Raw genomic sequence first — 22,151 nt, 5'->3', positions numbered from 1 at the left:
AGAAAGAGATCTCAGTAAATTTCTAAGGAAAAAAAAAATGAATAATATCCTTCAGAAAAATTGAATGTTTATAATAAACCCAAAACAGTGGCAATAACACTTAATAGAGTAAAAATACCGTTAGATGGGAAGTTACCAGGTGCATCATTTTTCTTGGATGTAGAAGACAAAGTGGTAGTTGCACCATCTTTATTTTTAGTGGCACTTGCTGAAGCTGATGATGCACTAGCTAGAGATGCCTCTGCAGAAGATAATTGGGCTGATTCAACAGCGGCAGCACCAACAACACCATATGCAGCAGTTGTGTTCAAAGTACCATTCCAACAGTAATCAGAGAAACATTTGTCACATTCTTTTGGTAGAGTGTAATTAAATGCTTGTTGTTTACGTCTTATGATGGCACAACCAATACAACCAATGAAATTGGAGTCGTCAGTGAAATTGTTTCTAGTAGCAGCTTCAAACCCATTTTGAATCATGGCTCTACGTTGTTTTGCTGAATAGGACATCTTAAAAGTAGATTGGTTACTGTTAAATGAATACTTGGCATTTGGAATATAGACAATTAATGGTGGGATATATGCTAAATCAGTTAAATTGTTAGCATCACAACCAAAGAAAGTTGGTTTTTTGTTTAATCCCAAATTAACAAAAGTGTTGACATCTGGAACATATGGGAATGCAGCGTGTTTCCCCTGACTTGAGAATTGACGTTGGTATGTGTTGACTAAAGATGCACCGTCTGGCCAAGACTGGTTAGTATCTGCAGAGTTGTCCAATGCAAAAACAATATCTAAATCACGTTGCTTTTGGATTAATGGGTTTAATGGAATGTTCTGATTATCTTCACCACCGTCAACTAAGAATAGGTCACGAGATTCCGAGATACTCTTTGAAGCATTACCCATTTGGAATTCAGTATCCTTGAATGGGTTTGGTGAATAGATTGCAATATCGTTATAGTCATTGGATAAATCTGTTAAAAAATGGGTAGCTAGGTGGACGATAAATTTGGGTAACTTAGTGCCATTGATTCTTAATAAGAATTGGTTGAACAAAGTGGATGAAGTGGCAATAATGAACCCAGTGTTATCAAAACCTGCAATACATTTCCCAATGTTTACAGGCTTACCATTAGAGACATTAGTACCTAGATATTTAACATCAGTGAAGCTGTTGACAGTTGGGTCCCAGGAGCCCATTTCAAATGGATTGAATTCGAAAAGAGTTGCATTTAGATTAATAACCTTAGTACCAGGGTATCTACCATCTGCCACAGAGATTGGGAAGGGCATAGCACCGTCTTGGAAAACCTCGGCGTCACGCAAAGTAGACCACGTGTAACCAATACCACCACGGTAAAGATTTGGGAACCAGTTGTAAGATAAAGCACGACCCCATACATCTGCAAGGGAGACGTTGAAGCCAGCCTTTTGTTTGTCTTCTACAGCATCGGATATGTGATCCCAACGAGACCCTGATTTGAAGACATTGATCCCACCTGGGTTGACAATGGAATGGTCGATATCCCAGATGGATCCGTCCACAGTGAAGTTGTTTACGATATCTTGAACTGAAGTCCAGTTATTCCAAGCTAAAGTCCCGGTCAACCAATTACCACCGGACAACCCAGCCAGATAGGTAGCACTTTGTAGCAAGCCACCTAGACCATGTTCGTTAGCACCTATAGTTCTATTATCCATTGCAGCGATCATCCCTGCGCCACTTAGCATAGCACGATACCCACCACCGGAGGCAGCAATACCAAGTTTAGGTATTTTAGTGGAATTTCCACCGAACAAATCGTCTAGGATAGAGGTATCAGAGAAATTTGCTAATGATCTAGTCAAAAAGTCTTTTAATGCTTCAGAAGTGTGGACTTCTCTTTTCTTCAACCATTCAGTTTCATTATTGGATAGTCGAAAAGTGGCATTTCTTACTAAATTGATATCATCTGGACAGGTGACGTTAGCTGGTACATATCCATTGGTAGGAGACCAAGCGTCACCTGTTGACACAAGTAACGAAACCACTGCTAATAAGCTCCATTCACTGATATTCACCATCGTATTTTAGAATTGACGAAAAAAAGAGAAAAAAGAGAAAAGAGATAAGTATGTATGGTGTTTGGATAATGAAGTAATATGTACTATATTAACAGTTCAGAAAACTAAAAGAAAAAAAGTAATTTTTTTTTTAAAAGATAGATGCTTGTATCTTGTATATGATAAATTGGATATTTCACAGTTTAGAAAGAAGCGAAATAGGACAGGGAGATAAAATTAAATGATGCTTTTAGCTGAACTACGATTAGAGTTGTGGGAAAGAGAGTATTAAAAAAAAAAAGGAAAAGGAAAAGGAAAGAGAAGAAGAAGAAAAGAGCAAATAGTTGCGTTTCAACTTATAGAAGTTCTATAAAGATTCCCAGTTGAAAGGAGAAGTAGAAGAGAATTCAACACTTGTATAAAAGTTGTCAATAGAGGTTATAAAGCTGGAAAAAATAAAAAAAAGAAAAAAGAAAAAAGAAAGAAAAGCTGGAAGTCTAAATAAATCAAAAGGTGATGACTTTACTCATGTGAATTGTTCAAAGCAAGTAAGGGAAAGCGTATATATAAAAAAAAAAATATGCAGATTGGAAAATGCCAGTAGAGCCATTTTGAAATAAAATGAGATTTTTTATTTTTTTTTCATTTTTTGCAAAAAGATTTGGATTTCATTCAATTGAAGACGCCCCCTTTTTTATTGTTTTTTGCCCAAAACGGAAATCAAGTGCGTTGATGACAATAGAACACAATAAAAAAAAAAGCGGGCGTACATTAGGGTTTCCAAAGCCCCTTTTGTGAGTGGACTGCCCAAAAGTGGAAGTATGTTACCAGAATAGGTAATTATTGCTAAGAAGAGTCGTTTGAAAAACAATAGCAGAAAAAAATTTCTTTTCCTGTTTTCCATTGCAAGAAAAGGAGAAGAGGGAAAATCGCAATGGTAAAAGTTGAAATTTCTTGAGAAACCCTAAGTATTTTTATTCGAATAATTCAATAGATAACAAAAATATTTACAAACCCTTGTTTTGCGACAATTATTCCTGTTTAGCAAAAAAAAATAGTAACAGCTTGGATAAAGAGGTAGATAGAAGTTTTTTTTCTTTGTCATTTGAATATTGATTCAATTCAGATTTGGTTTAAAACAGGAAAACTTATATTATCAGTTCACTGCTATATAGACGAATTAGTAGTTGTAGTTAGGCTATAAAAAAATAAGAAAAGAAAAGAAAAGAAAAGAGTAGAAAAACGGTATTAGCAAGCTGGAAATTCTTATGTCTTATTTCGTTACTAAAACAGTTCAATCACTTGAATATTCTCTATCATCACTATCTCTATTTGTATAAAAATTATCATGGGCATTATATTGATTATTATAATCATCTTCAAGTAAATAATCAGGCATGTCTAGAGTTTGCAAGAAACTATTTTCTTCTTCAACTTGGAATAAACTAGAGTCTAATTCAGGTCGTAGATCTGACTCATTTATTGCTTGTGATACAAGTTGATACCTATTGTTTTCTTTTATTTCTTTTCTTTTATTAGTTAGAGACATGTGTGTAGGCTTATTAGTGTCATCACTCAAACTAGCTTCTTTTTCCTCCTCCTCATCATCATCATCATCATCTTCTTCTTCTTCTTCTTCCGATACACGTAATTCTATCTGTGTTAGACTCCTCATTATATAATCATTTGGATATAAAAAATCACCATTTTGTCTTGATTTAGATTCCTTTAAATATTTTATCACTTTATTAATATCATAAGTCACCTGATCATACAATTTTTCTCTTTCATATGACGGTTGTCCACCACGTCTATTTAAATAACATAATGATGTATAATCAGCTCTCATCATATGACACATCGCAAGAATAAACCATACCTCACCATCCTCCATAAACGGTGGGCTTAAAATCATTTCAGTTATTTTCTCAATCAATCTTTCCATACCCTCTTTATCATATTTATTAAGAAAATGCTCATCATATTCGCCATCTTCTTCTTTTATTCTCATATTACCTTTTTCATAATCATGTTTGTTTCTTCTTGTTTGATCACCTTTGGTAGAATAAAATATTAAAGAGTTCCATAACCATGTAAGTGAGAACTGTGCTGTATGGTTACGTGAAGAGCCTCTGAACACAGGATCAGATTGTAATAAATTAGTAAGATGGTAAGCTTTCTTTGAGGAAAATACACTGTGCATCCATTCCAAGAAAGTTAGACATTGTATCAGATTCTCACTCTGATTTAAAATCGCCACACCATATTGCCAAATAGACCTGATATCAACACGCGGTATCCTGATCAGTAAAGCAAATATTCTGTATGCCATTGACCAATTTAGCTTTGATATATGGATACGGAGTAAAATAACCATTGTCTCTATATGTTTGTCTTGTATAGTAGGTCTTTTATGATAGCTTCTTATATTATGTGGATCATGCAAATATAAACCATATGGGATCAGTTTTTGATATGCCTTTAGACTATGAGTTGTTTGTGCTAGAGGCTCTTTTAATTTTGATTTAGTCCTGGTTTCTATCTTTGACCATTCTGGAAACCTTATTATATTGGTTTGTAATGGTCTATGGGTTGTAGTATTTGGATCTATCCATAACTCATATGTCTGCTGTGGTTTATGGTGGCGAGAAAAATACTTTCTCTCATCCTTACTTGATATGAAAGCTTCTTCTTCATCTAAATTATTATTATCATCATCGTTGTCATAATCATTTTTCTCAAGTTTTATTCGAGCATCCTCATCAGTATCATTAATGTTAGCATTATTGGTATCTTCTGTTTCAGATATATCACTATCTTCCTCATATTTTGTAGATCCAAATGCATTATTTTCACTTTCCAACTCTTGAGTATCTTGTCTATAAACTGTAGTCCATTTGGTCTTCTTTTTATTTCTTCTAGCAATCAAATATTCTTTATTTTCAGGGTGATTATTATTATTATTATTATTATTATTATCACTATTATTAAAATTTTCATCCAAGGAAGACCCATACTTCTTATCTGAATATTTTCTTCTCAATACTTTCTTTTTATAGACATGTCTTTTATATTTCTTGTATTGTTTGGTATGTTCATTGATATATCTGTATCGTAATTGTCTTTCTCTCACTCGATGTTTGTTGACATATGTTGAAGTATTTAACGGTATATCAAACATTTTTGTTTAATATGTACTTCTTGTGGTTTCAATCTGTGAATTTCTGTCCTATGTTTTTGGTGCTTATAATAATATGAGGTGAGGTGAGGTAAGGTGAGCTTTCTTTCATAATAAACATCAGATGATTTCAATTATTTTTTTTTGATTTTTGAAAATTTAGTAATAATAGAAGAACTTCTTTTAAAAATTATGATTTTTTTGTTTTTTTCATTTTTGTAGAAGAAGAAAGCAGAAAAACTTTTTTTTTGGATAATACTGGATTTTATAAAAATTTTATTAGTTTTTGTATAGAAAAAGTTAGGGTTTTTTGATATTTGATATATATTTTTATATATTTTTTAAATTGAGAAGGGTCTGAAATAGGTTATTTTGGATAGAATACTAGTTTATTTATACACTTTTATGGATAGCAAGGGAATACATTCGTTACGTTATAGTATAGTTTATTATTGATTAGACATTTGATATCACTACAGTTAACTATTATTAACATATTAAAGATTTGAACCAAGAATAGAAGAAATGTCAGTTTTCTTCTTGTTATATGAGTTGTAATATGATGTTATATTAGTTGAAAATAATGAAGTTATAGTGGATAATTTGAAAGTTATTTTTTTTAATGCTATATTTATGATATTATATTATCACTTCTGTGAACCCATCGTGATACTTCTTGATAAAGAAAATTATTAAAAAATCTGTCCTTTATATATCCCATAAAAATTTTCCTATAATAAACTTGTATAGTTTTGGTCTAAAGTTAATAGAACATGGATAAATATACAAAGTTTTAATTTTCAAAGGATAATTATAAGCGGTTGTTAGAATATATAAAAAATATGAAAATATAAAAACTTGTACTATAACATTTTGCACTTCTATTAGCGAATTTTCATTTTTTTTTTTCATTTTTGTTTTTAGTAGTATATTAATTGAATTGATATATTACTTAATATTTGAAAGGTTGTTTATATTTGTTTAATTAGAGTTAGTAAAGTTTAAAAGGATTATCTTTGTTGTTTTGTAATCTAAAAATTACCTTTTTTTTCTTCTGTGTTTAATAAAAATAATATCTTTTAATATTGTTGAATTTTAACTTCAGTTTTAATTTTGACAGGCATAAATTTCAAAGGCAATAAAAATCAAAGAATGAGATTGAATTGTTTTTTGTCATTTTATAGTTGCAAATGTAGTAATTGTTTAGTTTTCTTAGTTTTTTATTTATTTGAGTAATTTTTACTGTCTTTTATCTTTTTTTTATATTGATTAGTAAAAAGAAAAATCTGTTAACTTTTATCATAATTTGGAATGTTGCTCTTTTTAAATATGTTGTTAAAAATCAGTACCTGTACTAATTTAACATTGTAATATATTCCTCTGGATGAATAATATTAGTATACATGTTCTTAGCGTCGGTGCTCATATTATATGTTATTATTATGTATTATTATTATGTTGATATGTAGAGTAATTTTCACTCCATCTTTTGATTGGGAATTAATAATTATGTAAATACAAAAAGATACATATGATAAAATGTATATAACTTATTCATCCGGATTGGAAAATTAATAAGTAAAATCGTCTACTTATATATATTTACCTTTTGACAATTTTTCATAATATATTAATTTATTTCGATTCTGTTTGATCTTATCTCCGTAATATTGAATGTGCAAAACAAACATTTTTCCTCTTTGATATATTTACATGTTACTCAAACCAGTAATATATCATTCCAGCATATACATTCTTTATTATTATTATTATTATATATTTATATGATATAAAAATTATATGATAATTTATAGATCTCCTTCTACATGTACAATACAAAGATGATGATATATAAAAAGTTTAAAAGGACGAAAACATGAGACAAAATTATTATGGGTTTATGTATATTGAAATTTAATTGGTCCCTTATTCATTTTAGAATATTCTTTTCTAGTAACCATAAGCACTGTAAAATACCTGTAATTCGTTAGGAAAGTGTTAGTGAATATTGTTTTACTTTATGTTTGTCGGTCTTTGTTTTTACTTAAGTACATCTTTAAAAATATAATCGTTTTCCTTTGTAAAAATTAATTGTTTAGTAACAAATGAGACGCTTATTAAAAGATAAACTTGAGGGTTAAAAAATAAACAAATAAGAAATTTTTTTAAAAAAAAATATCTTAAAAAGCAAAGCTAAAATCTATATTCCAAAATGAATTATTCACATCCAAACACTTATTATATTATGTAATCAAAAAGCGTTAAAAGAATATTAAAAATTTTTTTTCTTACTTGAAAAATATAATACTAAAAAATGATTATTAACTTCAAAAAAATTTTATAATTTACAAATAATCTACATATATATATTAAACACATCCTAAAAACAATACTGTAAAATATTTAAAAGTGACAAACTTTAGTGTAGCTACATATAATACAAAAAATATGTAAATAAATATTGATGTAAAACAAAAAGATGATTATATATGAATTGATATTTAATTCATTTATTAGTTACTCCCAAAATTTATTTTGCAACACTATACAACATAGTTAGGTTCATAATAAAAAATTATATCTTATAGACAAAATATTACCCAAAACTCTTAATGACAGAAGAAATATCATAAATAAATAAAAACTGCATGGAATAGAAGATAATATACAAAATAATTATTAATTTTTTCTATCTGAGAGATATTAACCAGAAATTATATACTGAATTGTATCTATAAAAAAATATAAAGAATAATATAGAAAAAAAATAAAGGAAGTTTTTTTTCTAAGCTAAGAATTTCATTAAATTTAAAATAACAGCATATAAGTTCAATAACCTAAGGAACAAGTATGCATCTAATATATTTCTTCAATTTATTTTATAAGATTTTTGCAATATGCTATTGTCGGAAGAAAAATTATTTATGGTGTAAAAATCTGCAAGATATAATGATATCTTGTGAGACTACTGTAAAAAGAATTAAACAAAGTAATAAAGAGATATGCAATATATATATATATATCCTTTTTTTGCGTTTGGTCTTTACTTTACTGATTATTTTTTGTGTATTTTCATCCATCTAATTCGATATAATCTATAAGCAAAATTACTGTTACAACATCTATATTATCCAAGAAAGTATAGTTAATTACAAGTATTATATACCTGTTATTAATTACAGTAGTATGAAATTATTTTACTAATATATCTAGATATACACACTCAATTTATTTCTGTCTAAGTGCTTTATTACCTACATTTTTTCTAAAATAACTATTACAAAACATTCATGACCAATTAGTTATCTAATATCTTTTATCGGAAAAATATTTGCAATTGTATTATATCCCTTAGGTTATATGTTTCTGATAACAGTTAATCTTGTTGAAATCTCAATAATATTTCACTTGAATAGATATAAGGTATAGACTCGTTCTATATCTCTAGATGTAATATTCCTATATATCTGTATATCTATATCCCTAATCTAAGATAACCTAATAGTATACACTTATATACTATATATCTAAATTTATGTAATCCTTGGTTCCTTCTTCTTTTCTTCTTATTCGTTGCTTGGTTGTTGTTCTTCTTGGTTGCACTCTTGTACTTATGTTGGTTACTCCTGTTTTTATGTATGTTTGTGAAATTTTGCAAAACGGAAAGTGTAGAAAAATATCGTCGACCCTCATTTTTTTAAACAAAACCCTAAACAGTAATATCAAGAATATTACATATTGATGCAAAAAACTCCGCGACGGGGAATTGAACCCCGATCTGACACGCGACAAGCGTCCATTCTGACCATTAAACTATCACGGATGGAAGATAGGGAAGAGAGCACTCACGCTGGGGGTCGAACCCAGAATCTTCTGATTAGAAGTCAGACGCGTTGCCATTACGCCACGCGAGCTCAAGTTCCTGGGTCCTGTTATAGTTTGGACTTAGGACCAATTTTTTTTAACAGTACTATTGAACGAATAGTAAGGGCAATAACAAATATATAAGAACGTTATATATATCTAGGAGAATTAAACGATTATTGCTTGTTCTTTTTGTATTATACAATGTGCTACATATTTATAAATCAACCAAACATATAAATTTAGATACCAAGATACTGGTCCTTTATATATGAACTATGGGTTGATAGTTTCTTATTTGAGGTTCTGTAACGACTGTCACCGTAGATACATTTCTCCTTAATTAGCTATTTAATGTTTCATGAATGTTTCATTTTGTTACATAGTATTCAACAATCATGTGGGATTTACCAACAAACCCTAAGTCCTATAAATCCAAACTAGAACTTTTCTTGACAATCATCACAAAACCCTAACAATATTTTTATAATCATAATATCAAGGTTGATCTACAACAGACCCCGTCGCAGAGTTCTCTCGGTAGCCAAGTTGGTTTAAGGCGCAAGACTGTAATATTGGAAGTAATCTTGAGATCGGGTGTTCGACTCACCCCCGGGAGATGGACTTTTTTTTTCCACACTTGCTTGATGCAATATTTCTTTTTTGCTCAAGGATAGAGAAAGGAGGAGGGGGGAATGTAGTAAAAAGCAAATATGTAATAGATGAATATTCTTACCATTCAAGATATATTCCAGAATAATATAAAACGTGATTAATAATTCACGGTCGGTTTCCTTTATTTATCCTAATGAATATTGTATGCAGATATATATATGACGTTTCTAAAAATGAAAAACAAGAAGATCATTATAGGTAAAAAAGTTAGTTTCAAGAGATAACGAAATATTCTTTCTGTATCTCTATATATTGAGTGGGATTTTTATTATTGCTACAAAATATGCTTTTGAAATAATATATATATATATATATATATATATATGTATGTATGTATGTGTGTGTGTGTGTGTGTGTGTGTGTGTGTGTACAATTTCAAGTACTAAGATAATTCGGGTCCAAAATAAGGCCACTCTATTGCATAGATGAGGCAAAACATCTTTATGAACTACTAAACCTAATTAACTAGTTTACAAAAGGATGGTTCCATAACCATGCATATTTACATATTTTCTTTAACTTTATATAATACTTTCTGACGTTTAATAAAAAAAAAAAAAAAAAGGATATAATATGTGGAAATAAAAATTGCACAAACGAATTATTCTAACACGTGCATAGTATTTATCTAGTAGTGTTACCTCAAGAGGGATTAGAAGTTTCTCATTTAATTTCTATTTTTAAATTATTCTTGTTTCATATTTTTGTATATAATATTGTTTTAAATACATATAAAGAGAAAGTAGAAAGTATGACGATATTTTCCTCTCTTATTTCATCTGGTCACTGTCTATCAAAGTTTTTTATATTATAGGTGTTAAATTTTATCGGATTTATTCGTATTTTACTTTATTTTATATCAAAAATATATTGCTGGGGAATAACCACTGTTACCAAACTGTTACTTCATACCTAAATTATTACCAATATTGTTTTTTTCTTTATTTCAAGATGACTAGTTAAAATCCAATATGAATTTAACATAATCTTGTATAGTTAATACCAGAAAAAGGAAAAACAACACTAGTAATAGATTGCAAGATAAATCTATGTTGTTTGAATCTTTTTTTTATGTTTTAATATTTGTTTAAATTACAATTAATTTTTTTGTTGTTGAACTGATTATCCATGGTTTAATTCAAAAACAAAACATATTGTTTTATTTACTATAAAACAATTTATTGTTGATTCAAAAAAGATCAATGTTTTTTTAAGATGGTGCAACTGATTGTGTATATTCTCCAACCTTCTTTTTCTTCTCCTTCTCCTCCCCTCCCTTTCATCTTTCTCTCTCTTTTCCTTTCATCATTGAGTATCATCTAATCTAGACAGTGCAACTTGGCAAAATTCTTCAATAGCTTCATTGTAATGTATACCACCATACCTTAAAGTATTTAGATAATGACTAGCCAATTGATTTTTATTCTCAGTATTTAAATCACTATTGTTACTTGCAGTGATGATTTTATAAACTTTATTTAAATGAAATTTAACTGTGTTATATCTTAACAGATCCTGCAATTCTGGTGATTCCTCGTATATTTTCCTGAATGTATCATTACGCAATCTTTTGTTTGGGTTATCTATCTCTGGGGTTGGCTTTGTGGTCAATGTCTCTTTGTTATGTACATGTTTTATTTCATCTTTATAACATATCAAAGAGCAGTATAATACCCCACATTTTGGACATTTATAATTTGATTCTTTCACATTACATATCATGCATAGTTTCTTGTTATTTCTGTTATTCATCATAATGAGATCTTAAAAGAAAAAGATAAATGAAATAACGGATAAAGCTATCTTTACCGTTCAAACTTTCCAATATTATGAAGCAATATATATCTATTAAAACAGCTTCTGTTAATTCTCTTCCATTTCTTTTTTAAAACTTGTTAGTAACATTAATAGTCACTGTGACTTTTTTTTTTTGTTCTATTCATTCATTCTTCCTTTCCTCTTATACATTCACTTTTCTTTATTGATTTAATTTTGTTTTGCTCGAGAGAGAAGTGAAAAAATAATAATAATGATAATAATAATACCAACTTCCCGTGAAGAGTGAAATGAAGTCTGTTACAAAATGCTTATTTAGATTGCAGGTGAAGGTTACTTTTGGTGACAGAAATATAGAATGAACTTGTTGGACGAGTCACTACAATAATAGGAACCATGAAAAACAAGGGAGCCAATCCAAATATATAGAGAGGCAAGAATTATTAGATGCTGTAGTGGGATTATATTTGTTATCGATCCACAACGGAAAACGTGATAAGATGGAATAGTTATTTGGCATTAGTATACAATTATGTATGTGACATACCTTATCCTAATGTCACTGCAGATTGATGATTTTATAAAGTGTTTAGTCGAAGACTATGTTCTTGTTTTTCCTGTGTGTAGGCTTCCTATTGTGGCTAATTCTTATTAATTGTGTAATTTCAAGAATATAATATATAGGGGAACAACAATAATCAGGAAGCATTCACAATATTTTACATTTTAGAAGGGTATATATATATATATAGATATGTGTGTGTGTGTGTGTGTGTATTTCTCTCTCTCTCATATCTAAGTATTCATTTATTATATTTTTTCTTGGTTACTTTTCTCCTGCTTGTACATGTTTGTCCCTTCTCTTTATGAACCTTTCTATCTTACCATCATCAAAGGTTTGATGGTAAAAATTATTCTAGGAGAATAAAGCTAAAACTAGAACTAGAACTAGAGTTTAACATATCAATCTCGATGATATTATACGATCTACTTGTAGTGGTGGCTGGCCCGGCAAAAAAAGTATCTTCAACAATCTTATCCATGGCTTATCCAGTGCATTGTGAATATGTTGTTTAAAACACATCATCAGAATGGTGTCTTTGTGTGTGTGTATTCCTTGGCTTCTAAACGTTTTCCACTTTATTTATTACATGCTGATTGGGTTTACTAAGGAAAAAAAAATTAAACTAGTGAAAGATCCCGATCTTTCTCAAGACACATATTACTGATTTGATCCATTCGTACTATTTGAGTATTATATAGTTTATAATGCACAAAAGCTGTGCTCCTCCTGTATCTGGACAAACTTCAAGAAATCATTTATTTTCTTTAATATAACTTAATTGTATTTTATCTTTTGAGGATTTCCCTTCGCTGTGTTTTTAAAGAAAGATTCTGGCAAACAACAATATTTTCTCTTGTGAACACGATTAGTTAACGTTATTGAATACTTTGGAAATCCACAGTTGAGACCTAGGAAAAGTGCTTTGGATTAATTTACTTTTTTGGTTACGTGTAGTAAACTGTCAATGTATAGAAGTAGACGTAGAAATAGAACGAGTGGAATTAAAGGACCAAATTCTGCACTAACTCAATTCTTACAAGAAGAAGGTATTAGTGCAGAGGCTATTAAACAAAGATGGAAGGATAGATTTCATAGAAAGGAGAGCCAGGAACCGCAATTAGACAATTCGGTAGATGATGAAACACTTATTAAAAGAACGAAGTCTGATGATGAGATCGAAGATTCAAGTGATGGTCATAGTGCTAGTAGCAGTGATGAAGAAGAAACAGAAACTGATAAGGACTTAGTAAACCAAACAAAAATAAATAAGTTTAATGAAGATAGTGATGAAGAGGAATACGATGAAGAGAGTTCTAAGATACAGGTGTTATCTAAGAGTGCAGACAATTTACAAGATAGGGATTTGAAAAAAATCAAAAATAGACAAATCTTAGAGAACAGACGTAAGAGAAAAAAGAGAGCAGAGGTTCTATTGGATAGAAAAGCAGAGACATTGCCAAGTTTGCAGGAATTATGTGTAAATAAAATCACTGAAAATATTGTCACCTGGGAGAAGAATTCTTCAGAGACAAGCAATAATCCACTATTCACTCAATTAAGAGAAAATCTTGGTGGTATTTCCAATGAGAATCTGGATTCCTTAGCCAAGGCATTGTCCAAGAATAGAGCCCTTGATGATACTACACTACAACTATTTTTGAAGACCGATTTGAAATCGTTAACATTCCATGATTGTTCTAAGATATCGTATGAAGGTTATAAGATACTTGCCATCTTTTCACCACATTTAGAATATTTGACTTTGAATATGTGTGGACAATTAAATAATGAAGCACTAATCTATCTGGCAGAGAAATTGACAAAATTAAAATCATTGAAATTAGATGGACCATTTTTAATCAATGAAAAAACATGGGATAAATTTTTTGAAATAATGGCTAGCAGGTTAAAGGAGTTTCACATATCAAATACACACCGAATTACCGATAAAAATTTGATTACTTTATTGACTACATCACAGACTGTTTTAGAATCTCTTGGATTATCCAGGTTAGATTCAATATCAAATTATGCAATAATACCTCAATATTTACAATGCTCATCGTTCCATACATTACAGATTCAGTATCCATACAATGAAGAGGATGTAAGTGATGAAGTTATAATTAATATTTTGGGTCAGGTGGGGTCTAGTTTAAAACACTTATCATTAGATGGTTGCTTGGAATTGACAGATTCCTTTGTCATTAACGGGATGGGTGCATTTCTTTCTGGAAATAATAATGTAAACACTTTGTTGGAAACTTTGAGCCTTGCAGAACTAGATCAACTATCTACAGACTCACTAGTATATTTCTTGAGTCAAATCTCGCTGCCTTCATTAAAATCTTTTAGCATTAGACGTTGTATTCAATTACAAGACCCTGTAATACAGGAATTGTTATTAAATTCTGCCAAGAATTCACTAATTACATTAGATCTTAATAGTGTGAAATTGTTGACAGATCAGGCTTTTGCTTTGATGGAATGTCCTAAATTACAATATATTGATTTGGGGTTTGTTCGTTGTGTTTCTGATCAAGTCATTGAACTATTAGGTAAACAGAATCCACAATTGAAGTTACTTGAAGTATTTGGTGATAATAAAATTACAAATAGAGTCAGAGTACGTCAAGGTCTGACATTAATTGGCTTGCAAGGTGATGCCATCTAATATTAATCACTATATTTGTTTGTTTACTCAAAGCAATCTGAAAATATTTTATGTAGCAAAGAAAAAAAAAGGGAAAAAGGATCTGATACAAGAATATTTTCAAAAAGAGCTTATTTATATTCCCCACAATCAATTGGTGTTCATTCTTTCAAGTACATGTTTTTTATAGTCGTTTATATATGCATTGCTTTCTTTTTAAGCAAAAGAATTCTTAATGATGTTTAGTAATTTTTTTTTTTTTTTTAGTTTTCTTTAAAATGTAAACAGCAAAAAATCTCTGGAATCAGATCATCGGCACAATAATAAACAGTTAATTTTTAAATAAGTACTTTTGATTAAAGAGGGATCATATACACTCTGAAAGGGGGGGTTTGATATTCAACAACAGAGAATTCAAATTACGTTATTTTCTACAAATATACACAAAGAGAATTTTATAAACCTTTCTTTTTTTTTTTTTTTTTAAGCAAGAGGATCTTAAATGAACGATTCATCATTTGAAGACGTTGAAACTCAATATACTAAAGATGCTGCAAAACGATTGTTCCATAGAAAACACTTATTGAATAGAAAGTCCATGCCAAACTTAGGCACCAATTCTGTATCCACAATCAGCTCTGACGCTACAGCAGTTGTAAATCAATCTACAGATATCTATTGGAATCAAAACGATCAAAATGATAGGGCTATGAATCCATCTCATAATAAATACCATGACTTCCAATCCAAGCAACAATACTTTGATAAAATGATACAAAGTCACAGAGAAGATCGATCTCCAACAAAGAGGAGTAATTTATTTGCACATCAAGTCAACAATGTGGTACCTCATAATAAGTTATCACAAGAGAAACAATATTTGAAACATCCAAAATCAATGATGGATTTACATGTTAGGAATCAAAATAACGAGATAATATTAAATTCTAATGATAAATTGAAGAACTCTGTTTCATATCATAATCTAAGACAACCTACTAGGTCGAATTCTGTTAGATTTAAGTCCTCTGTCACTAAACTGAATAATACAGGGTCCACACACATTTCACCGATTAGAGAATATGTAGACGACGAGCCAAATTACGGATATGATGGTTATAACCAATTATTAGACAAATATAATGATACAGTCATTATATCAAGAGCAGATAAAGATGAAGATTTTTTGAACAAGTTTTCTGATGAGAAAGAGACAATAGATGATGGATTCCCTGATAATAATATTCTAAAGCCGCATTATCTTTCTACTTTATCCAATCATAATAGAATGAAGCCATTGTCATTTTCGAAAGATGATAGTAATGAAGACTCTAATAGTATTGCAAGAGAGGACTCAGGTAGATTAAGGAGGAACCCAATGTCCAGAATTAAAACTATTAAACAAACAATAGATTCAAACAACCTTGATACTATAAGTGTGAAGCATTATAATAATAATAACGATGTTGACGACGAAAATATTTATTATAATCCTCAGACAAGCCAGTGGATTAAAAACATTGATGACAACGATGATGATTTAGTGCATAGATTTGATGAAATGAATATCCATGGAAAGAAAAGAATGAACTCTAAGAATAAAGATCAAATTTACAGTTTAAAAAATTTGAAAAGAAGATCTCATTCAAGAAAACCAACTATTGTAAATAATATGGTTTTAGATGAAAAAAATCAAAGATGGGTGAGTATTAGTGGAGATGAACCAGATCCTTTTGTAGACATACCAGATTTTCCAACGTCAACAATAAAACAAAAGAATAGTTCTATATTCCTTCGATCACATAGTAGTAGGCAGGATGAACCTCTAACAAGGAAGATTACAAAAAATTTTCCAAGAGAATATAGTTCAATGAATCAAAAATTAATAAGGTCTTCATCAATGTGGAATTTTAACAGCAATAATGATAATAATATTACAAATAAATATTTTATTGACTCGTATACCTTAGAGAAATTCTATCATGAAGAGAATAAATGGAACAAAATGGTTGGTTCATGGTTTGTGGCCGGAATAAATAAACCAGATATAATGAATAAACATGACATTCTTACAACAAATTCGACTTTAACAAACCAAGATAGGAATAGTTTTATGTATGAGATTAGAAATATGGTTATGAATTCGACTCGCCAATAACAATTTCAACAATAAGACGAAAAAGATAGCTTTTATATGTTCCAAAGAATAAGATTACATAATGAATATCTTAAATTTTCCAATATCACCATTAATGTTGCTTTTGCCTCCCCCCGTCCTCCTCGTTACCTTCATACATTTTTTCGATTTTAGTTTTTATTTCCCACTGTTTCATTACTCGAGAATTTAACTTTCTTACATTCTTCAAATCGTTTGGAGAATGTAAATTTTTTTCAAGAGTTGTAAAAATGAAAAATTTAAAAAAAAAAATTGCATTTCAGGAAAAGGAAATAAGAATATTTTTGTGAGTAAATCTTATCTCAAGTTTCAATTAGATATCAGTTGTTTTAGCTGATCGAAGACTTGTAAGCGGTTAGGATTCAATGTTTCATGAACTGTTTAACCCAGTATCTATAATTAGATGGTTCATTACGCCGTTAACTGGTTAATTAATTGCTTTATTGCTATATTACCTATTGGAGTGTGTAGCTGTGTTTTATTTGAATTGAATGAGCTTGTAGATGGGAAGCAACATTTGGAAGAAGCATATCAATCAAAGGCTTTTTACTGACGTTGATGAGTCGTTATTCAGGAACTATTCGTTTAAAACATTATTAAGTTATATATTTGGAACATGGCTTTTTGTTATTTTGAAATTTGCATTTTTTATATCGGATCTTTACACATGTATTAAGTTACTAGCATATAATAAATGGTCCAATAACGTTATTAAACCTTATCTGCCTTTTAGAATATCTAAATGGTTATTCAGTGCATGCATTTTATTTTCGATTGTACTTCTATTGTGGAATATAATATCAGGGATTAGAATTTATCAAACTCATAATATTACAGAATGCTACGTTAATAATGTTTCAAGAAATTATATTTCAATTACCAATTATTCTAAGTTTTGTATTTTTGATAAAATTTCATCGCATGGTACATTTCAGTGGTTTGCATTTTTTGTGTTTTTTGAACTTAAAAGTTGTCTAGGATTGATTCTTTGTGATACTCCAAGACAAGTGATTAATGGATTGACTCTGTGGTCAATCCTTATCACTGTTCATAATGGGAATGGAATGAATTTAAATGATTTAGAGACTTTCGAAGGATTAATAAATAAAATAAGAGCAATTGCAGTCACGAATCACGAAGAAGCTGTATTACTTTCTTTTGTTTTATTTTCTTTTATTCTTTGGACTTTCTTTATGGCAAAGCTAATCTTTGCATTAATTTGTTGTATTTTCGTGTATTTCGAGTTAATTAGAGAGGGGAAACATAATGGTCTTAGAGATTACATATATGTGACAATTAGCAAACATGTAGACGATTTGATAGTTAAGCAAACTGAGAAGAGTAGAAATGGAGTTTATCAGAACCATCTATTAACAGCTGAGGATTCTATTTTAGAATTAGATATTTTAGATTCTGATTCCATTGTTTCAAAACCAATGTTCAAATTATATAATGATTCCTTTAACTCTTTGCACCAGTTAAAGGGTCCACGTCATAGTATTTCGCCCTTAGACGTTATTGACACTTATGATGAAAATTTAACAGATTCATTAAATGAACCAGTACCATTGGTCTCTACTATCCCACCTCAGGGGGAATTTTTCAAAAAGAATTATATTAGAAATTTAAATTTAAATTTAAATTTAAATGAATTAAATGATAGAAAATTGGATAAATATGGTTTTAATGATACATCTGTGTATTTTGATAGCAATAACAATAAGAGTAATAATCAATACTTTCAATCAAATGATAATATAATGGAGTCGAACAAAGAAAATGAACCATTTGACCTTACTATGGTAACTAGTAATAATAATATTCAAAAAATAAGTGAAAATACAGATTATACAATACCAATAACATTTGACAAGATGAAAAGTGATTTTAATCCCAATTCTAAAAAACCTGTTCCATTAGAGATCCCATTATTTGTAGGTGTTGAACAAAACAACGATACCCGAATTTTCACACCCAGTAGAGCATATTTCAAAGACCTTGATCTTGAAAATTCACCTTTCAAAATGAATACTGGATTTAGTAACATTCCATATACAGGCAAACATAATTATTAAATAGAGGCATTGGCATTTAATATTCTTCAATAATATATATATTTGTATGTGTGCATCGTTATTTCTATACAGTAGATAAGTGTATATAGACTTTAAAGTAAAAATACAAAAATGTATTAAGAAAAGTTTTATTTTTTTTAATTAATTAATATTTTAATGGTTACAGCAGTATTACTTTATGAAGAATTAGTGATTTACAAAAAATTAAATTTCAATTGAATTTATAGGTTTAATAAATTGTTAAAGTATAGTTAGGCAAATTTTTGAATTATTGGAATTACACTATGGTTAGTTAAATTTCCAATATTTTTATTTTATTGAAGATACCTAAAAACATTCCATTCAGATTCTGTTTAAAAACATATCTGAATAATTTTTTTTAAAATCAATCATATTTGTATAATTTTTATAAAACAGATTTAAATATGTTTAAATATTTATGCTATTATTCTATTTGTGTATATAACTAAGTATCTCTCAGAGGTAATAATTGTTTTCAAACATTTATGATAATTCTTGTTTTATCAAGATAAAAAAATTTAGTACTATATCAATTTTGGTAAATGTACAAGGATAGTTATAGTTAAGTTAATGGAAAATAAAAGAAATAATGTTGGAAAAGTAATTGGTATTATAATGATGTCTCATTGATATAATTAATTGTTTTAAGAAATTGATTGATGCATATAGTAACTTGATTATCATTTTTTCCTATCATAAAGATTACATAAAAACATTACAAGAAAAGAGTATGTGGAGGTTTCAAAAGGATTGTGACTTAAATAGAGTTTAAAATAAAATAAATTGGGGTTCACAAAAATTATATAATGGCAAATATTACCAAAAAGATTAAAGATTTTATTTGGACTTAAAACAAGTTGGAATTTAGAGCCCTCAGCGTCCATGGTAATGGCAGGCATCATTAAGTTATAGATGCTTGCTTTTTTTTTGTATTAAATACATGTATATACTTATTATACAGCGTATACAGTATACATTCTTGTATTTATTTCAAGTCTTTTAGAGTTTTTCATTTCTTTTCAAATCTTCGAAAAACATATTTGGTGACAAATAAAATGTCTTCCTGATATTATGGTACATCCGTACACCACATAATATACAGAAAAACTAATTAAAAATAATTCTTATGGAAATGACAGTAATAAACTCTTATTTCCTAATAGCTCAATATAGCAATATAATATATTAAGGGCCGTATATGTATTGTTTTCACTTCGACGTTGTCCAACTAATTAATACTATCATATACGAGCAACTAACTGGGGAAAGTGTTTTATGTCTGTTCTGTTGGCGTAATGGTAACGCGTCTCCCTCCTAAGGAGAAGACTGCGGGTTCGAGTCCCGCATGGAACGCTTTTTTTAGTTTTTCTGTAATAATCCTGAAGTTATGTGTTTCTGATAACAGTTAATCTTGTTGAAATCTCAATAATATTTCACTTGAATAGATATAAGGTATAGACTCGTTCTATATCTCTAGATGTAATATTCCTATATATCTGTATATCTATATCCCTAATCTAAGATAACCTAATAGTATACACTTATATACTATATATCTAAATTTATGTAATCCTTGGTTCCTTCTTCTTTTCTTCTTATTCGTTGCTTGGTTGTTGTTCTTCTTGGTTGCACTCTTGTACTTATGTTGGTTACTCCTGTTTTTATGTATGTTTGTGAAATTTTGCAAAACGGAAAGTGTAGAAAAATATCGTCGACCCTCATTTTTTTAAACAAAACCCTAAACAGTAATATCAAGAATATTACATATTGTCAAAAAAGAAATTGCGCAAGCCCGGAATCGAACCGGGGGCCCAACGATGGCAACGTTGGATTTTACCACTAAACCACTTGCGCTCGAACTTGTCGTCTCTGTCGTAGATCAACCTTGATATTATGATTATAAAAATATTGTTAGGGTTTTGTGATGATTGTCAAGAAAAGTTCTAGTTTGGATTTATAGGACTTAGGGTTTGTTGGTAAATCCCACATGATTGTTGAATACTATGTAACAAAATGAAACATTCATGAAACATTAAATAGCTAATTAAGGAGAAATGTATCTACGGTGACAGTCGTTACAGAACCTCAAATAAGAAACTATCAACCCATAGTTCATATATAAAGGACCAGTATCTTGGTATCTAAATTTATATGTTTGGTTGATTTATAAATATGTAGCACATTGTATAATACAAAAAAGAAAAAGCAATAATCGTTTAATTCTCCTAGATATATATAACGTTCTTATATATTTGTTATTGCCCTTACTATTTGTTCAATAGTACTGTTAAAAAAAAAATTGGTCCTAAGTCCAAACTATAACAGGGTCTGTTGTGGAATAGAAAAGTTATAACCATCAAGATTACATAAGATCCTGAATGAATCTAGAACTGTTTATTGTCTTAATAAGCCATAAACGTGCTACAACATTAGATGCTGCATAATAAAGAGATTGGATTACATAAGATTTAACAAATCTAGAATTTACCTATTGTTTTAATAAGTCCCACGTGTATTACTAATCACCATGATTAGAGAATTGGGGTGCAGTTCTAATCCACTAGTGCACCTAAATTAATGTAATAAATTTTAGGGTGAGTCAGTCAAGTCATTAATGTACTAATCTGAATAATCGATCGAGCTCCAGAAAACATATAAAAGGACAACGTTTTCTGGAGATAAAAGATCATCTTCCATAACCGTTTCCTGTAAATAATTTATATATTATATATAAACATAAATAGAAGGAACAAGCCAAGTAACTTTGAATAAATATATTAGCTCGTTAAAGCCGCTCAATATATAAGACCGTTTTAGTAATTATATTATCGCCTATAATTGATTACTGTCTTGATTACTTGAATGACTATTAATATTATTTGCGCTTCCCTGGAATACACAAAGAATTTCACCATACCATACTACAACAGAGTCCGTCCTGGTTTTGAAATTTATGTACTAGATAAAATATCACGTGAACAGTTCAATTAAAAAAAGTTTTTCATGTCTATTTCGTTTTTTTTAAACTGATAATAAGTTTTATGTCATGTATTTAAATATTTCACACCTTTGAAGCGGAGAAGTGTATATACAGACTATATTTATATAAGATATATTATATAT

At 29.4% G+C, this 22,151-nt stretch overlaps 6 protein-coding genes and 4 non-coding genes across 10 annotated transcripts; 4 read left to right on the top strand and 6 right to left on the bottom strand.

Annotated features, from left to right (window-relative positions):
* Positions 1 to 68: 68 nt before the first annotated feature.
* PWA37_003009 (lysophospholipase family protein) lies at positions 69 to 2,066 on the bottom strand (the record flags this gene model as incomplete). Its single annotated transcript, XM_064859549.1, has 1 exon — positions 69 to 2,066. The coding sequence occupies one exon, from the start codon at positions 2,064 to 2,066 to the stop codon at positions 69 to 71; it is 1,998 nt and encodes a 665-aa protein (XP_064713505.1).
* Positions 2,067 to 3,339: 1,273 nt separating this feature from the next.
* Positions 3,340 to 5,226, bottom strand: RRN11 (Rrn11p; the record flags this gene model as incomplete). The annotated part of the gene is made up of 1 exon (XM_064859548.1): positions 3,340 to 5,226. One exon carries the CDS (start codon positions 5,224 to 5,226, stop codon positions 3,340 to 3,342), a length of 1,887 nt encoding a protein of 628 aa, XP_064713504.1.
* Positions 5,227 to 8,974: 3,748 nt separating this feature from the next.
* On the bottom strand, positions 8,975 to 9,046 carry PWA37_003007. Its single transcript has one exon. It is a non-coding gene; the product is annotated as a tRNA-Asp (tRNA).
* An 18-nt stretch (positions 9,047 to 9,064) lies between these two features.
* On the bottom strand, positions 9,065 to 9,137 carry PWA37_003006. The gene has a single exon. It is a non-coding gene; the product is annotated as a tRNA-Arg (tRNA).
* Positions 9,138 to 11,067: 1,930 nt separating this feature from the next.
* On the bottom strand, positions 11,068 to 11,517 carry HIT1 (Hit1p; the record flags this gene model as incomplete). Its single annotated transcript, XM_064859547.1, has 1 exon — positions 11,068 to 11,517. The coding sequence occupies one exon, from the start codon at positions 11,515 to 11,517 to the stop codon at positions 11,068 to 11,070; it is 450 nt and encodes a 149-aa protein (XP_064713503.1).
* A 1,550-nt stretch (positions 11,518 to 13,067) lies between these two features.
* RAD7 (UV-damaged DNA-binding protein RAD7) lies at positions 13,068 to 14,777 on the top strand (the record flags this gene model as incomplete). Its single annotated transcript, XM_064859546.1, has 1 exon — positions 13,068 to 14,777. One exon carries the CDS (start codon positions 13,068 to 13,070, stop codon positions 14,775 to 14,777), a length of 1,710 nt encoding a protein of 569 aa, XP_064713502.1.
* Positions 14,778 to 15,258: 481 nt separating this feature from the next.
* Positions 15,259 to 16,914, top strand: BFA1 (Bfa1p; the record flags this gene model as incomplete). The annotated part of the gene is made up of 1 exon (XM_064859545.1): positions 15,259 to 16,914. One exon carries the CDS (start codon positions 15,259 to 15,261, stop codon positions 16,912 to 16,914), a length of 1,656 nt encoding a protein of 551 aa, XP_064713501.1.
* A 521-nt stretch (positions 16,915 to 17,435) lies between these two features.
* Positions 17,436 to 19,007, top strand: KCH1 (Kch1p; the record flags this gene model as incomplete). The annotated part of the gene is made up of 1 exon (XM_064859544.1): positions 17,436 to 19,007. The coding sequence occupies one exon, from the start codon at positions 17,436 to 17,438 to the stop codon at positions 19,005 to 19,007; it is 1,572 nt and encodes a 523-aa protein (XP_064713500.1).
* Positions 19,008 to 20,309: 1,302 nt separating this feature from the next.
* Positions 20,310 to 20,382, top strand: PWA37_003000. The gene has a single exon. It is a non-coding gene; the product is annotated as a tRNA-Arg (tRNA).
* A 429-nt stretch (positions 20,383 to 20,811) lies between these two features.
* On the bottom strand, positions 20,812 to 20,882 carry PWA37_002999. The gene has a single exon. It is a non-coding gene; the product is annotated as a tRNA-Gly (tRNA).
* Positions 20,883 to 22,151: the final 1,269 nt, after the last annotated feature.

Source organism: Arxiozyma heterogenica (genome assembly GCF_036370985.1).
Source record: "Arxiozyma heterogenica strain weizmannii chromosome Unknown scaffold_26, whole genome shotgun sequence".
NCBI classification, from domain to species: domain Eukaryota; kingdom Fungi; phylum Ascomycota; class Saccharomycetes; order Saccharomycetales; family Saccharomycetaceae; genus Arxiozyma; species Arxiozyma heterogenica.
The sequence above is the reverse complement of the archived record's forward strand: the minus strand, read 5'-3'. Positions and strand labels throughout refer to the sequence as shown.